At 39.0% G+C, this 17,951-nt stretch overlaps 1 protein-coding gene across 1 annotated transcript in view; it reads right to left on the bottom strand.

The window, feature by feature from the left end:
• LOC129261332 (cholecystokinin receptor type A-like) overlaps positions 1-17,951 on the bottom strand; it is a 36,822-nt gene that overhangs the window by 3,361 nt on the left and 15,510 nt on the right. Inside the window, exons 2-5 of the mRNA XM_054899399.2 lie at positions 16,545-16,801; positions 9,255-9,372; positions 6,458-6,774; positions 5,737-5,949 (exon numbers count right to left, since the gene is read on the bottom strand). Coding sequence (XP_054755374.2) covers positions 5,737-5,949; positions 6,458-6,774; positions 9,255-9,372; positions 16,545-16,801 — 905 coding nt within the window. The remainder of the gene's footprint in view (positions 1-5,736; positions 5,950-6,457; positions 6,775-9,254; positions 9,373-16,544; positions 16,802-17,951) is intronic.

Below are 17,951 nucleotides of genomic sequence, written 5' to 3'. Positions count from 1 at the left end.
ATAAACAGAAATTGATGTAGTCCGCACTCAGGAATGAGATTAATGTCTTTTACCTTTATAAATGGGCTTGGAGTCCAAATATTATATCTGTCCACTTTAGTTTCATTGATTTTTTCGTATCATGTTTAACACAACATTGAGTCAAGTCAATGGAAGAGACAAAATAGGCACTTTTACCCCCTCTTATAAAACCTTGAAAGGGATATACGTCAGCGTCGGTCTCTTGTAGAGGTATTCCGTTATTTGTCACCATGGTTACGTCGTAAGTACAACATATAGGTTCAAATAGGACATCCTGTACTATGGGATGCAAAGATATCCGACGGGCTTGTTTGTATTATATTATATGAGTCGCCTTCGGTGGAAGATACTGCATGTAATGTGTCATAATTCTTGGCAATAACATTATGGTCCCGTTTACAGGAATGGTGGTTAAGTAAATTTTTGTCTTAGTTTTGGGGGTCTTTTAAAATAAAAACATTTACGATATGTAGTTGATCGACATCCGAAGGGGGGGGGGTCATACAAATATTTAGTCAATGAATTTCACTGATTTGCCCCCTGGCAATCAGATGCATTATATTCGCAGTGGCTTATAGTGAAAGAAAGTCACTTTCTATTTGTTTAATGAATCGATCCTCACGGTACACCCGATCTTCAAGTTTGTCAAGTAATATTTTATCAGCTGGTCACTCAAAAAGAACACGGATCTGATCATGAAAAAGTAGAAAAGAAAAAACTCTTGATTCTACATTCATATTATCAAATGCATTACCGGTATCGTGGCTACTGAGCCAGCATGCCACCGCAAGATAGCCAGTCAATAGGTAAACGTCATGTCAAAGATACTGGGTGAAGAAAGAGGGTTCCAGTAAAAGCGCCACTACCTAAAACTCTATGTGGACAATTTGAGGTGAGAGAGAGACGTTAATTATGACAGGAATGATTAGTTAACGGTCTTCATAAACGTCCGCTCCGTCCGTATAGACCTACCCCTTTTACGATCAGTTGAATACAAATAGGATTTTAGGATAAAATCATACGGAAAATAAAAGCAAGTTTTTGATGAAACAACACGTTATTTACTTGTTGTAATTACCGAGTGGATTATCCCTGTAGTAAGTTCGCATCACATTCAGTTGCCAAAGGGTAAAATCTATTCAGTAACCAAATAAATTTTGAAGCGGGGATTGGTCTACAGAAACAAACGCTTCCTTCGATGATTTACGTCATTAGTTTCCTAGTTTAATAGGGTATGGTAGCATTGTTCTGGTCGTAATAAGAACTAGCCTGATGGCCTCGAGAAAGGTACCCTCCATGTCTAAGTCAGTCAGATACTGCGCTTATACTTGTCATGCTTGTTCAAGCAGTTTTGAGTCCGTCTTTGAATCATTTATCAGCTCGTGGTGAGTACTAGTTTGAGAAACGAATGCAATAATGTCATAAAACCATAAACAGTGAGCGTGCTAAAGAAGTATTAAATTAGGTCGTGATGTTTATCGTTTTCGCTGATAGGCTCCATCCTAAGGAATCTATTCCAGACCGAACAAAAGAATTGAAATTATATCTCACTATCAATCTGAACCCTTAATCACGTTAATAACAATATTGCTGCGGCAATAATAAATCCATCGGATCGGTCAGGAATTCAAATAGTTCTTAGACCACTTTCCCAAAGTTGTTCGTCTCAAAATCAAATGCTTCAGGAAGTCATTCATCAGTTAGTATGGAATTTACGAAACCGGGAATCGTCAGACATCAAAAGTCACGGTGGATGCTGTTGTCAACATGATACTGGTTTAATCCTTGATTTTTCATTGGTCCAACTGTCAATCTACATGTAAGGTCATTCTACGGAGCCATTGATATTTTTCTCAAGGTTTTTGCCTGTGGAAAAGGAATTTATCAAATGCACGTTCGGTCTTTGGTCGGTTGCCGGTCTTTTGTCCGTTTCTGTTAGGCCTCTTGAGTTAAAAGAATAACAAAATAAAGTAACGTGTTGTGGTCCAGTCCCGTCTTTTTTTCGTCAGTATCCGAAAGTAAAAATATCAAATTTGTTTTGGCGTGTTGAGTAAGAAAGTCTCATTCAGGTTTATCAAGGTTTACTAATGTTTATCATTGGTCTCCTCACTGTCTGAATTTGGTTGCATTGGATGTGCCCGGCTTCGAATAATGCTTCCGATTTAAAAGTCCGAAACAAACTATCTTGCTAACAAACAGAATTTTGAATGAAAATACTTAGTAGTTTAAATCTCTACAGAGTCAATTTGATTAGTCGATGGCATGTCTTTTTCGCCAAGGCTATGCAATCATTTTCTTGTCTGAGACCAAGTTTGGAAAAAGGTTGGACGGAAACGACCACCTAATCGTCTGAAAATTGTCACTAACTGTGATTCGGTGCAATATATTACGTATTCTGACCTTTATTTGTTGAATAACTATAGTATCAGTTTTACTGAAATTAATTATGAAAAACATATCAACTTCGAGATCAAGATAATAATGCATTTTCCTTGAAAGTAACAGTTTCTTTTCAATAAACAAAGATTTCGTCTTCTGATTCATACAGTATCTCTTAGTTTGCAAATCATAACTGGCCGTCAATTCCATGGATGTCGACCACAGTATGGTTGATGTTTTATCAATGGGAAGATCGACATCAAATCGTCGGAAAAAAATAAAATGATCTCTCAAATATTCAGGAGGATTTGTATGAATTCTATCACAGATTCTCCGTCTTAAATAATAGGTCCAAAATAATCCGGAAACGTCAGGATTTACAGCATCAAGGCACCTTCTGTCGTTCATATTTTATTATGTTTACCGTATACCAACATTTGTGGCATTAACCGCTTATATCATCTGTAATATTTGACGTCAGTAGATTGCGTTGCTATGGTAACTGGATCAATCCCTGGTACGTTTTTTTTTAGTTAATTTTTTTTTATAAATCGCACTCCGAGTAAATGATTATTGTGAATTTCAGTGTCAGGTTCATTACAGCTCTGGGGAGGATTTCACAAATAATGTTGTCAGTGGGTTTCACTGACAAAATTTGCTCACAGCCAATCAGATGCAAAGATTTATGGTAGCTTACATCACTTGTCATTGAAAATCACTGATAATTCACTTGATGAAACAATGCCTAGATGAATATCATGTAATACGGAAAGCAATTCTAAATTTTCGTTTCTTTCCATCCATCAAGATACACCGAGGATCCGAGGTTGCGATATTGGTAATCTCTAAAATCCACTTTGTTACATAAAACAAATTGTATAACGCAGTCTGTTTTGCATCTTCGTGAAGTATACAAAATCGGGTACCTGGATGAAATGGTCACTATTAGCTCTGAACTCTTGAAATTGATAGATGGAGGATTCCGAAGTTAAATTTGTAGATAATAATTTGTATGAAATAAAGAGGCGAGGTTCTATACACGTGCATAACGCAAGGTGGCGAGTCTATTTATATTCGAGTAGTTACATGGCTTCTGATATTGCCTAGATAATGGTGATTCGAGTTTACCTTGTGGGCGTTGATTGTAGGTTAAGTGACGTGTCGAGGGGGTGTAAAGGTATCAGCTAGTCTGTGATCGATGGCTATCAATGAAAAGGTTCCAGTGTGTACAGTCTTGTAGTCATTGGTGGGTAGTCGTCATTTGATTTATTTTAAAAAGTCTGCTAACCTGGCAATGTTACTGTCCCCTTGCAGTCAGTTTCTTCTAGTCTCAGTTTAATCCCCTTTGTCACAATTTGACCCTGTACCTATTTGAATCGAATGGTCCATGTACAATTTGAGAACTCCGTATTTACAAGTATTGGCAATATTGGCATGACCATAAAAAGTTTACCTTCACAACGGCCAAAGGCCAGTGTCATACTGTAACTAACATCACTGTACAACAGTCTTCGGGTTTTGATGGTCTGCGGTGGTGTCGTGTCTACATCAGTTTGAATCTACCAATTCGAATTTCATTGTCATAAGTTATGTATCTGTTAGCATCGGTTGTTTCATTGGTGCTTCCGACTCATCCGCACCCAGTTACAGTCCGAGTGTAGTATTCGCGTAGGCACACTGCTTGGGACAGTTGGTGTCCTTGACTTAATAGGTGTAAGTGTCTATCAATCATACTTATGGTTAAGGTCTTCCTTTCATTGCTCGGGATGTCGGTCTATATGTCAACGTCTCCAAGAGCTTCATATTAGAATAATCAGTTTTAATGGTACGTTGCCCCTTATTTATATAAAAAAGTAAGACGGGCAGTAGATATCAGTCAACGCATCCGTGCTACATGTATAAAGAAAAATCGATCAAAAAACTTCGAATGGCCAAGCAAGCCTAGACTGTTTTCAGGGTGTCTGGTGTCAAATAAATGCAGTTCTTTGTGATGGTAGTTTAGAAGAAGTCCAAGTGGATGGAGATAGGTGATCATGAGTAACGTGATCAGCGCTCTTAAGAAACAGCGATTCGTTGTTAATCTATTTTATTCGTTTTAAACTATCCCGTTAAAAATGAAAACGTCAACATTTTCCATTAATTTGGCCTATTTTTTGGACCGATTTCAATTTTGTCTCGTCTGTAGCCCCCAAATTTGAAAGGTCTGGTAAAATTTGTTCTCTGCTTTTCTTCCCACTCAAATTGATGGTAGAACAATGATTACAGAACCCGCTGCTTTAATATTTATTGTTCCGTCCTAAATCATCAGTCTTATCATTTGGTCATGATTGGAAATGACTAAAATTCATTAACATTCCGTGTTTTCGGTGGCATTGAGAGTCCCCACATCAGGTCATTTTTGTAACAAGAAAGAGTATAGTCAAAGTTGTCTTGCATGACAAATAAAGTACCGTGTCACTGAGTATAGATATATTATACTATAGAAAGCGTCCGGTGCATTTGGTCTGGTCAAGACAGTTATATGAGAGAGTGGACGGCGACTTATCAAAGAAAGCTTGTAAAAAAGACTAGTCATGTATGTCTTCATGTTGTATTTTCAATTTCAAATTCAGGTTGAAAGGTCGAGGTGTCTGTCTCACAAGTCATTTGATCTGGGAAGATCAAGGTCTGTGTGGAAAGTAATCTGCAAAAAAGTCAAGATGTTTAACGTAGAGCAGTCTAATCGATCCGACCTTGGGGACATCGATTTGGTGCTGTCAGCTACCGGTATCGTAGAAAGGTCACTTAGTTTGGATTTAAAATAATGAGTTCCAACTCGATCCCCTGCTCATCGATCCTAAATTCATTTGCATCATTGTTATCTGAGGAAGTAATGCAAAAGTCACACCGTGAAACCGACTCTAGACCGATGGCAATCGGTCGGTTTAGAATCAATTTAGTTGGTGTTTACTAGATCATGATTGTTCAGACTAGTAAATCGGGGTCCGACGAGTACAACCTATATATTTTAGGAATTTTAGGCACGGTCCTATTTGAGGGGTAGGTCACGTGGTCCGGTTATGTCCGGCATGATATAAGATTAAACGCCCATTCTTCAATCCTGAATGCGTTTGCATCTTGCTTATTCAAGTCCTACTTTTGTCTCCTTACTCCTTACAAATATTATCGTTGGGTTTCCTAAAAAAGTTCGCAATTGCCATTCCGAATGCTTAGCGGTAGTTCCCCACAAGAAGTTCACTGTCGCTAAACTTTCGGATTGGCAATTCCGACCTTCTTGAGCGAACCCGTCATCATTATACAATCAGACTTATACTACACAGATGAATCTGAGGATACATTAGTATAGTTCGTCGAATGAGGGCGTGTTATGGGATGCCGTCTGACACTCGTCTGGCTGGGTAATGACGTGGTGTCTGTCTTCTTGCCCACGAAGCAGCAGCAACAACCAAATGCCTCGATGAAGCCCTGCCGGAATTTCTTATTCATAAAGCAATAGACGATTGGGTTCACACAGGCCGAAGTGTACATCAGTAGACGTATCAGTGTAATCTGAGGGGGAATACAAAGAAGAAATCAGATTGAAAATGTAACAGATATAAACAAATTCCATTGTTATTATGTTTTAAGATTTTTTTTTCAATAGCATTCGCGGTACAATATTAAAGTCCTACAAATGCCAAAAATGACAACTATTTCTCGCGTCTTACTTAGCACAACAAATACAAACTAAAGCAGCCAAGATTCAATTGTTTTTTTTTCAGACTCTCAATCATTTTTTTTTAAATAATATAAGGTAAGGTTTAAATAATTCTCCTTTTGTATTACTTTTTTTGGCGTTGAAATATTGGAATGCAGAGTTTAATATTTTACATATTTTAATTGGCTGTATAGTGCAAATGGCGATAACGGAAGTAAGTCGACATAGCAAGTTAAAATATATCCCTCACCAAGTTATCCTACAATATATTAAATCAATTTGAGTCCTCATTGAAAGTCGACATTTGACCAGTTCGCACGCACGCGCAGTGCCTTATCGATGGTAAAGAACGAGACATACCTGTAGAGTTGTAACAGATGAGTAAGCCGTTTTGGGGTCATAGGTCGCCCAGATGTTCATACTCCATGTTGGTGTCCAGCACACGAAGAAGAGTATGACGAGGACGAGGAGCATCTTAACAACGCGTTTCTTCGCCGTGTTCGATGACGTACTCCTCGGCGTTGCGTGCGCGCTCTCCCCTCGTTTTGAAGACGCGCCCGTACCGCGGGATTTCCGCAGGAAGCTCTCCGTGGCGCTACTGTCGTCTATTGATGACTTTCGACCTTTCTTCTTCTTGGAGCTAAGGTCATTGAGGGGTGTTCCGTTTTCTTCCTTTTCTGTGGGGACGAAATGATCATGAAAATGTTGAAATTATTTAACCTTTTTTTTGTTATTAGGCACGACTGAAACTGATTCATTTACTAATTTTTCCATATATTTAGCTCCTGCACTGCTGGAAAGAATACCTCGTCACACTGTGCGATCGTATCACGAGTTAAACTATAATTGTGATTCTTTTTTTTTCGTTGAGGGTGGATGCGTAGGTTACTGATGAGGTGATTTGATGATCTATTTTTGAAAGGTTACCAACACCCACACCATGAGTTTTTATTTAATCCTCTTTTAATTGAGGTAAATCTATAACGCCCACACATAGGGCTTACATTTCATACACTTCGTGTTATATGCCATGTCCTCAATAAGAATCTGTATTCCACGATGTCATTTTAATTGTGGTTTCCTTGTGACGATACGCATTGCATCTTAGTAAAACTTGCTCTTGTGATGTCAATGTTTATTTAATTCGAAAATCGAGTATTCAAATGGTGAAATGATAAATCTACATATCCAAGCAAAGGTGCTGTATGTAAAAACGCTGAGAAAATTATTTAGTCTTTTAAAGCCTTAAAATGCAACAAATATCGGAAAAGGCATTATGCACCATTAAGAAGGTAGTAAACCTTATATTCGTGCACCCTTATAATGTGCAGAATACAGTATGTACAATTTTGCACCATTTAAAGATCTGCAATATATTAGTGCAACCAGCAACCCTGTGAGCGCCTTTTTGGTACAACTTTTTATTCTAAGAAGTTTTGTGCATCTTCAAGGGTGATTTTAGCTACATTTTATACCCTTTCAAAATGAAAAGTTGTACCCTTTATGTAGGTGCAAATTTGCATTTCTAAACGCAAACGAAAATGTATTCCAAAGGTGTAAAGTGGCACCATTTAGAAAAAGGCCACATTCGGTGCACTATTACACCCTACTGCACCCCCAAAGCACCCCCAAAGTAGCTGTCAATGTAGTATTAATGGTGCAAAATTGTACCTTCTTTTCGAGGTGTGTGCAACTCGATTGCGCCTTCACGTATTCAAGTCCATTATCTGGCGCCATCAGTTAAAAAGTGTTGGCTCTTTGTACCACCGGGTGAGGTTCACAACTTTAAAGGTGTCTTATCATATGGTAGCATCCATTTTTATGGCTTTTCCTATAACTCGAAATTAGTTTTCGCTCCATACATTGGACAGGATACATGCCAAGATTGCTCATCTTCGATTCTGATACTGCAGCAGTTCACTCACATTTTCCTGATTGCAGGTTGACAAGTCATGATGCGAGTGCTCTCAACGATTTTCGTTAATACTTAGTTCCCACTGTCATGATTTGCTCCACTTAATCGTGGGGGTAATCGTAATGATGTTATTAGATCAGTTCGTGACAAGCGTATTGATCGTAGAACATTTTTGAATGGTTCATTTATTCATTTTTTTGCGATCAGTTTCATAAGGCCAATCGTGGCTTTCGGGTAAAGAATCGGATGATAGTGGGAACGAGGTATAAACAATATATTCGCTGTTAGAAATAGCCTCGAACATCTGAATGAAGTTCTTCTACTGTTACGATAATTGAAACCTCATGAAATAGTAAGACGCGGGCAATGACTGCCATCGTGGAGGCGAGGAGAGGCAGAAGAGGTGTACTAAAAAACAAGTAATTAAGTGAAAAGTAAGCGTATAATTGAGTATGCTGGAAATGTGTGGCTGATTTGGGGGCTACAATTTAGAGTATACTGTTAAAATTGCAATCATTATGTGCTGCTTCTGCTACTATCTCTAATACTTTTTTTTCCATAGGAGTACCAATTTATCTTTTACCAGTACCTCCCCCTGTTCTTCTCTTTCTTTTTCCTCTTTTTGCTCTTCTTCATCTGTTTCTCTTTCTTCTTCTTCATATTTTTCTTCTTGTTTTTCTTCTTCCTGCACATGTCCGGTCATGAATCCACGCAGCTTCTCATGAAATTTTCGAAAATTCGGCTCTCATCGAAATTTCGGCTCCACTGAGGCGTCATAATTTTTCAAAGCAATTTCGGTGACGAACCTACGCGCTTGGGCAAAATATTAAAGTCACTGTTTTTGTGCAAGTGCATAACAATTTTTTTTTTCCTCTCAAAATAAATGCGTCTTAGAAGGTACGTTGGAAATCGAAAGCAGCCCAAAGTCAACAATGCTGACAGTAGGGACTCGACCTAGGAAAAGCTCATCGGAAGTCAAACAGAATGGGAGATTCTTGTAAAACTCGATCTGCGCATGTCCAATTGATTATGATGAGCATACGCAATTCAATTTTCGTCACAACACCCGTCCGTCATTTTCTTCCAAAAACTAGTAATTGAAAGGCACATCAATTTGTTTTTCTAAACAGACTCTTCTCTTTCAACAAACTATCGCCTGAAAAATAATATTCCTTTAATTTGTATATTGGTACGGAATATTGAATCTTCCTTCTCTCTAGCTTATTATTTATGGTTTCTTACCTCTTCTTGTATTTCTCTTCTCATAGTGCATGCCACGCCATAGTTCTCTGATGATTAAGGCATAGGCGATACACATCATAAACAGTGGTATAAACATCAAGGCCATGAAGATGCATGTCTGCCGAGATAAAAGAAAATGAGAAGCTCATTAGGGCAATACATGAAGGGTGATAGATGGCAAACAAAGATCGGAATGTCTCGTCTTGGCATTTTTATCACCCCAGTTTGCACACCTGGGAGCACCGAAAAGTTACCCACGATTTTACGAACGAGACGTGACTATAAATGCAAGGCTGGAAGTCGTCAGGGCTCCTCAACCATTGTACATGTATACCATATTCTTCTAAAGCTGAAAAAAGACCCGAAATATAGCCTTTGTTAATAAAGTGTTTTAGAGAAAAAAAGAGGCCGTAAAGGGTTGAAACCAAAGAAAAACACGATAAGCTCACATTTTCGTGTTTTCTTGATTTTTTAAAACTTTTCATTCTTTTATAAAATACTTTACAATGTACCGGTATATCCTCATTAACAGCAGTAGGTTAATTTACAATCATTATTTACCGAGACATAAATATATATTTCTACGTTTGAATCGTTAAGAGGCCTATATTCAATACCTTAGTGGTATAAATGGACCATAGAAGAAGATTCAAAAGGAGGTGACGATGTTCATTGATATTTTATGACTATTTAATACAGTACACTGCGCCTTATTACTGAGTCATCACACTTTACTGCTCTCTCTTTCCAAGTAAAATATCATCATGGTTGATATCATTGCGATGGTCAATAGATTACCCCCTTGTGATATCTTTTAATGAGATGCCTAGAAATTATACTTGGACTTGTGACCTTAAAATTAAGAACTCGTGGCTTTCTTTTCAGATAACACCAACGCGATTGCTGATACGAGTCATAAGATGTCATAACTTTCTTATTTTACATCTGATTTTGATAGAATTTTTAGTATTATGCTTGTATGACTTTTCTCTATTTATTCAAATCAACATTTTTCTGGGTGGACTTGACCTTTAATTTTCGTGTTTCCACTGTACATGACACTATACATGCCACTATACCATGTATACATTTTGATGCCAGCATCGAATGTAAATTGGAGTCACTGAAAAAAAAAGTTGTGGCGATTGATGTCATTTGTTGTTAATATTTCTATTGTATCGGATACAATATACACGTACGAAAGTCAAAGGCTTCGGCTGAACTATACACTGCATGGTCGCAACCCCGATTTCCAGGATATTACTAAGGTTATTTCCAGGTAGTAAAGAGTACAAGAACCCAACTCGATCGTTTGAACATTCTTGATAATTGGAGCATAAATAACGAATAGCAATTGAAGTAATTTAAAGTTCTCTGAGATAAGAGAAGTTACATCAAGAAATTGATCTATTAAAAAGGATCCTTGCCCTAAATCACCAAAGGCCATCCCAAATGGGAAAGAAGTATGAGATACATATGAAGAGAATACAGAAATTGGCAATTTGCTGTCGTTTATTTATACAACTCTTTTTTATGTGTAGAGTACGTCGATAAGCTAATAGGTCTATATTATAGGTCTATATATCATACCAATACAATTCATTCAATCCATTTGGGCTTAATGTCTGACGCTGGGTCAAGGTCATTTGAATGAGATAAATTTTCTCTTCTTTTTCATGGCCATTCATTTCTTGAATATTTTAAGAAACAAAAATACCGAGAGCCACTCGACTTTATCGAATCTGCTATACTTTAAAGTAGAAATATAATAGCTTCGTCTCAGTCCAGTGGAACATTAGGTGAAAGGACTTGTGTGATCTTTCATACGACAAAGTCTGTCTAATCCGACAGTTACCATCGCAACACTGCTTCTAAGCCATGCAGTCAAATTTAAGAAAAATTATCAGATCTGAATATGCAGACGAAATTTTTTGAAAACTTTTTCTGAACTAAACTTTCTGAGAACACAACACAGTGAGAAAAAGTGGAAACTTGAATCCGCAGTTTTCTTGCCGTTTCAAGTACTAATGTTAATGGAGAATTCTGCATGGACAATTTCCACCGTTTTGTAGCGTTTTTAAAACTGGCCACAAAACTGCAAGTTGCTCACTTTACAATGAGCAGAAATAATAGAAGAGAGAGAGAGAGAGAGAGAAAGAGAAAATATGCCAAGGAGTGCGGCTCTTTCCACCATTTTTAAAAGGCTATCACTCGTCGGCTATTTTATTAGAAAAATTGATTTACCCTTTTCCACCCTTTTATTTCCCAGAATGCACTATGACCACTGGCCGCCAAATACGACCCCTGTCTGTGCCCACAGAAATATCCAGAGTCCAGCTACGCCACGTGCAAACACCGAATACGGGAAGCTGTAGGTGTCTGCACACATCACATTGTGCAGATGTGGCGCCAGCGTGAACGCCGAAAGCGGTCATGGGAAACATAAACTCCATCGGCACATCGCGCAGAAGATAGCCCCATGGTGCGCGAGATGGAATAACGATTGGCTGAAATGGTCTGCTGCTTCTGACTTAATTAGTGATATTTCAGATGTGAAGCATCATGAAAGTGCAAGTAAGTTACCAATCTCTCTCTTTCTTACTTTCACTTTCGCTCTCCTTCATAAACAAAAGCAAACCCTTTCCAGTGGCGGATCCAGGGGGGTGGCGCAGGGGGCGCGCGCCCCCCCCCTCTAATCGGCGCCGCTCAAAGAAAAAAGAAAAGAAAAGTAAAAGAAAGTAAGGCGCTGCTTGAAAAAATAAAAATAAAGGAAAGAAAAGAAAAGGCGCCGCTTAAAAAAATTATACACTGATATAATATTGGCAACAGTAAGGAAAGACTATCCCCCAGCAAAGCACAATCATATCATCTTCCTTATCTTTTCTTTTAACTACCCTTTTCCCAACAACTTCGCCGTTTTAAAATAATCAGCAGTGCGCTGCCTGCATATAACTGGCGCCAATCAAGAATAATCAGCGCCACCTTAATCTAAATCGGCGCCGGACAAGAATAATCAGCGCCATTTGGTTATAAATCGGCGCCAGTCGAGAAAAATCGGCACTGCCAGAGTCTTAACCGGCGCCGATCAAGGATAATCTGCGCCACCTAAATCTAAATCGGCACCAGATAAAAATGATCGGCGCCATCTGGTTATAAATCGGCGCCGGTACAGAAAAATCGACGTTGCCTGTGTTCTTAACCGGCGCCGATCAAGGATAATCAGCGCCACCTAAATCTAAATCGGGGCCGGACAAGAATAATCAGCGCCATCTGGTTATAAATCGGCGCTGCCAGAATCTTAACCGGCGCCGATCAAGAATAATCAGCTCCACCTAAATCTAAATCGGCGCCGGGCAAGAATAAACGGCGCCATCTGGTTATAAATCGGCGCTGCCTGAGTTCGTAACCGGCGCCGATCAAGGATAATCAGCGCCACCTATATCTGAATCGGGGCTGGTCAAGAATAATCAGCGCCATCTGGTTATAAATCGGCGCTGCCTGAGTCTTAACCGGCACCGATCAAGAATAATCGGCGCCTCCTGGTTCTAAATCGGCGCCAGTCAATTATGAATTGCCGCTGCCTTAATCTTACGTGACGTCGGTAAAAATAATCAGCACTACTTGTTCTAAATCGGCGCCGGTCAAGAATAATCAGCGTCCCCTGGTTCCAATAAATAGGCGCCGGTAGAATTATGAAGAAGGGCCTATTGCCAACCAAATCTAGATCGGCGCCGGTCAAGAATGATCAGCGGCACCTGGTTATACATTTTATTGTTGAATGGTCATAACAAAGCTTATCGCATGCCCTTACAGAGTGGACTGGGGCGGGGCAGTTGCCCACAGAATGACAGCTGTCATGAAATCTTTAATTTATTTAAAAAATCCCAGAATCATACAAAAGCGTAGAGCAAATATTTTAATTTTTATCTTATTTTCCAATGCTTTGATAAAAAGAAGGTCAGTCACTTTTCTTCTTTACACATTCCACATTGTGCCACCTCTATGGCCTTTAGTTTAAGACAGCTACTATAGTGTTTTATGAAGATGATTCGATATTTTAGCCCAAAACTTTGCTAAAACCCGTTGCTAGTACTGGGAGTGTATAATTACGCAACCAGTCGTATATTGAGATTGAGCTACACAACTCGTTCTTTATTTAAAATCGTGCTTAAATTATCCGCTTCTCAGATTGGAATATAAAATTTTTCAGCTCGCGCTTCGCGCTCGCATCATTTCTGTAGCAAAACCCCATACTTTTCATGATTAAATAGGTGAATAGAATGTCCCTTTTTCAGGACTAAACGTCAAAAGAACTCCCGCTTCGATTTGCAATAATCTTTTGCTGGATATAATCTTGTTCTTTATTACAAACGTCCATTAAACTGTCATTTTTTTTCAGATCGAAATATCAAAATTTTAAGCTCGCGCTTCGCGCTCGCATCTATTGTTTTTTTAGATACCCATCTTAATCATTGGTACCAAAAATAGAATATCAAGCTTTCTGGTCAGAATATAAAGAAATTTCAGCTCGTCCTCGGCACTCGCATTATCTGTGTAGTGAGATATGTATCCTCCTCATGAGTTACTACAAACAGTCCTAAACAGGCACCTTTTTCCTGTTTTCAGGTCAGTATACTAAAAAATTTCAGCTCGCGCTTCGCGCTCGCATTAATTTGTTGGTGAGATATGTGTTTCTATCTCATGAGTCATACAAATATATATAAATATATATATGTGGAAGAGCCGTGGTGTAGTGGTTCTGACTCTCGCCTTGTAAACAGAGGGTCGTGTGTTCGAATCCCACCGCGGTCTAGCGTCCTTTGGCAAGGCGTTAATCCACACTTTGCCACTCTCGACCCAGGTGCTAAATGGGTACCCGGTAGGATGCGAAAGATATTGTATGTTTGATTTTGCCAGCGCCATAATGAGGCTGCGATGAATGCAAGGAATGCTCCCCAGGGAGTGGATATTGTCCACTTTTCGTGCGGGATTGAAATGAATCCAATGACCGGGGTAATAATATGCTGTAACGCGCTTTGAGCCATTCAGGGAAAAGCGCTTTATAAAAATTGGCTATTATTATTATTATTATTATATGCATATGTGTGTGTGTGTGTTTGTGTGAATTTGTTTGTTTTGTGTGTTATCGAGCGCCTTTGGAAAGTTGATTCATGATTTTGCCCCCCAAATCTTAAAAATAGGATCGACGCCCCTGTGTATATATATATATATATATACAAATAGTAAAAAAAAATTGTATCTCTATTAATATACAAAAGTATTGGCCTCATCGCAATAAAAGGGTAAATACACGAGATTTTGAGAACGCACATAACATGCATAGTTTTTCAATCTCTCTATATATATTATGTTTTAGAAAGATTATATGTACAGATGTATAAATTGATGTGTATTTCTGTTATAATGAGATATGTTTAAGTGGACTTCAGGGAATGGTCGTACGCAGCAAGGGGGAAGGGGGGGGGGGGCACATTCGCCATCTGCTGTTGTGAAAAACAATATTTTTTTCTTAACATTTCATGAAAACTATGAAAAATGTGCAAATGTGAGATGTGCACCAAATTTTCGAGTCTTGCCCCCCCCCCCGGAAATATTATCTGCGTGTGGTCATGCAAAATGGCATGACTGGAAATCCTACATTTTGAAAAGAGCATTTGACAGGGTCAGACTTTACCCCTTTTTCAACATTTTCTTTTATGGCGCCGGTGAAGTGCAAAAATATGTGCGCCGCTCGGCAGTGCGCCCCCCCCCCCTTTCGCCAAAAGCTGGATCCGCCTATGCTTTCTAAGCCCAACATTTTCTCATATATTTTCTACTCCGTTTATGTGTGGGTGTGTGAGTCTCTTTGTCTTCGTACTTTATGTGCCTTTATTGAAATTTAGGTAATGATAGATTTAATACATTTTCAATAGTTTTTACCCCCCCCCCCTCTACCACTACTGCCACGGCATTGTCAATTGTCGATTGGGCTCTGGTGATAGTTGGTTGCCTTAATTCAAAGTCAGCATTTCACACTTAGATCTTATTTCACTTGGTCGAATATGCTAAGGACACACCGACGAAACCGTCTCCACATTGAGCAATTGTATGGCGTAGGAAATTATGTTTGGTCGGTATGGGGAGTGTTTCAGGAAGGGACGTTTTATCCGACAAGTCCTATTTTATCCGACAGCTACTATAGTAACAAGGAAATTTGTCATATCTGACAACTTGTCGGATGAAAGCGTTGATGTAACGTTACCCAGAAGTCAGTTCCGCTGGTGTGTCCTGCATGTGGCATTGACATAGCACTCATTTTGTTGTCTAGCATTATGACGTCACACACAGGCCAAATTGTACTCAAACCGATTTGGTCAAACTTCGTTCAATCACTGCGTCTGATTTTAAGAGGTTACTTCCTATCTACTCGAGATTTGGCAGTGGAGATCCGATTCTCTCCGGATCGACACGACCCCGGATACCGAGATCGTTAAAAGGGATTCGCTCAAGGGAAATAAAAAAGGAAACTTGATCCGAACCGAATACGACAATCGAGAATTCCTCGATCGATGATCGGTCAAATCATGGTGTGAATTTCAAATGCCCCCTTAGCAGGTGTTCACCATGTTCAGGGAAAGATTGTACTTGGTGAATCTCTCAAGACAACGCAAACGAGACTACATGATGATCTTATTTATGTTTTCTGGATCCACGGCAGTTTTTCGATTATAAAGTCGTATATTGATTTTTAAAACACCATTCCTATTTTTCATCTCTCTTGCAGGGGTGCTGGTTTAAATTTGCCAGGTGAAAAAAGGGGTTTTACTACAAAATGAAGGTCATTTTGGTTAAAATTATGCATTAACGATACCTACCAGATTTCCAGGGGGTGCTGCCTATGGTGAATAATACAAGCAGCACCCCCCCCCCCTCTCCCAGGTAAATCTTGGGGTGCTTCAGTACCCCCCGCGCTTCCCAGGGCCTGCTCCAGTTTAGGTGATACCTTAAATGAAGAATTCGTTTCGAGGATTTACGGGTTCCTTGAGAATCATTACAGATACTGATGCCCGACATAGCAACACACTGATTCATTTGTCATAGGCCTATTAAAAGCTCTTAATTTCAGTTATCACTCATTATGGATGGTGGTAGGTAATTCTACAGTCACACTATCGAAACTATCTCCAAATCGATCGATGATAACAACTTTGATCGATCTCGAATCCCTTTCATTGGTATGACTGGAACATGGGTTAGACATTCAACATGTTGAATCGGATGTATACTTACGATGTAAAGTTTATGAAAGAGGGCAGAGGGGAACCTTTCTCGGCACTTGTAGTACTTGGACTGGCCTATCTGCTCGTGTTCCGTGTAGATGGCGAATGGGAGTAAGACTAAGAACGACATGAGCCACACAGCTACAATAATCTTGCATGCCCTAGTCTTGGTCTGCCAGGCCCGGGAAGCCAGTGGGTTGCAGATAGCGTGGTATCGCTCCAGCGAGATGGCACACATAGTCCATACCGAGACTGCAACAGATGCACCTGTGGCGTGGAGCAGAAAAAAAAGTTTATATTGGCGTAATCCTAAGAGGAGGAATTCATTTTTCTGAAAAAAACCTCGAAAGAAGAAGAAGAAGAAGAAGGAGAAGAAAACCGTGCAGACACTTTCAAGATAATCTGTGTCCCCCAACAAAAATCATCATTGACTAAAATTTAATGATATTTATATAACACATGTTAGTGTATAGCATAGATGGCGTTTTAGGTCACTTTATAATTCAGTTAATTGAGTTCCCAAATAATGGATTTGCGGGCGTAATTTTTTCTGGGCTTCATTGTTGCAACACACAGACACAGATAACAAATGGGACTCTGCAGCTCAGATTTATTTTTAAAAGTCATATCGAGGTTAACCCATGCATGTTTTATGACATCATCTGAAAAGCAATTATTAAACTACATAATTAGAAATCTATATATTTTCTCAAGATATAATGAATAATTACCGTATACATTGATTGCAAACGGAAATTAACTCACATAAATTTATCTATTTATAGTTAAATTAAATATCAAACCAACCTTTCCTCAAGATGTTCTAAAACATGCAAATGGAAATTTATTCTATATAGTTGGCCTAAATTATTTAACGACTTTAAGATGTTGTGATGTATAGGAGTAGTTAGCTGTAATGGCACTGATCTATTTCCCGGTATTCGTCGACAGTCTAGTTTACGAAATCAAAATTTCTAAATACATACATAATTAAGAAATGTATAGATATTCACGTGGGTGAAATGGCAAACGGGGAATTTTGATGAAGAAATAATGCAGTGATATTTCACTGACAACTGTTATAAGCTACTGAAATCCTTCCATTTGATTGGTTAAGAGCGAATTAGCTGTGGAAAACACTGACAAGATGTTTCGAATGAAACAATTCCCATCAGTAATGCGGTGGTAATCTAACAAAGATGGTAAAAAAGATAGATGACGCAGATAGGAACTGATCAGGAGGAAGATAATAACGGCGGTTACAGTGGTAGCGTTGATTAGAGTAATTAATAATGGTGACCATGTTCGAATAATTCTATGTTTGTTTAAATCGCGGGCACAATTGGAAATCACAAGAAGAGGGAACGCATAGTAAAGCCGAAGCGTGAATAAGTAAGGAAACAGCATAGTGAGATAG

The sequence above is a fragment of the Lytechinus pictus genome, chromosome 5, assembly GCF_037042905.1.
Source record: "Lytechinus pictus isolate F3 Inbred chromosome 5, Lp3.0, whole genome shotgun sequence".
Taxonomy (NCBI): Eukaryota; Metazoa; Echinodermata; class Echinoidea; order Temnopleuroida; family Toxopneustidae; genus Lytechinus; species Lytechinus pictus.
The sequence above is the reverse complement of the archived record's forward strand: the minus strand, read 5'-3'. Positions and strand labels throughout refer to the sequence as shown.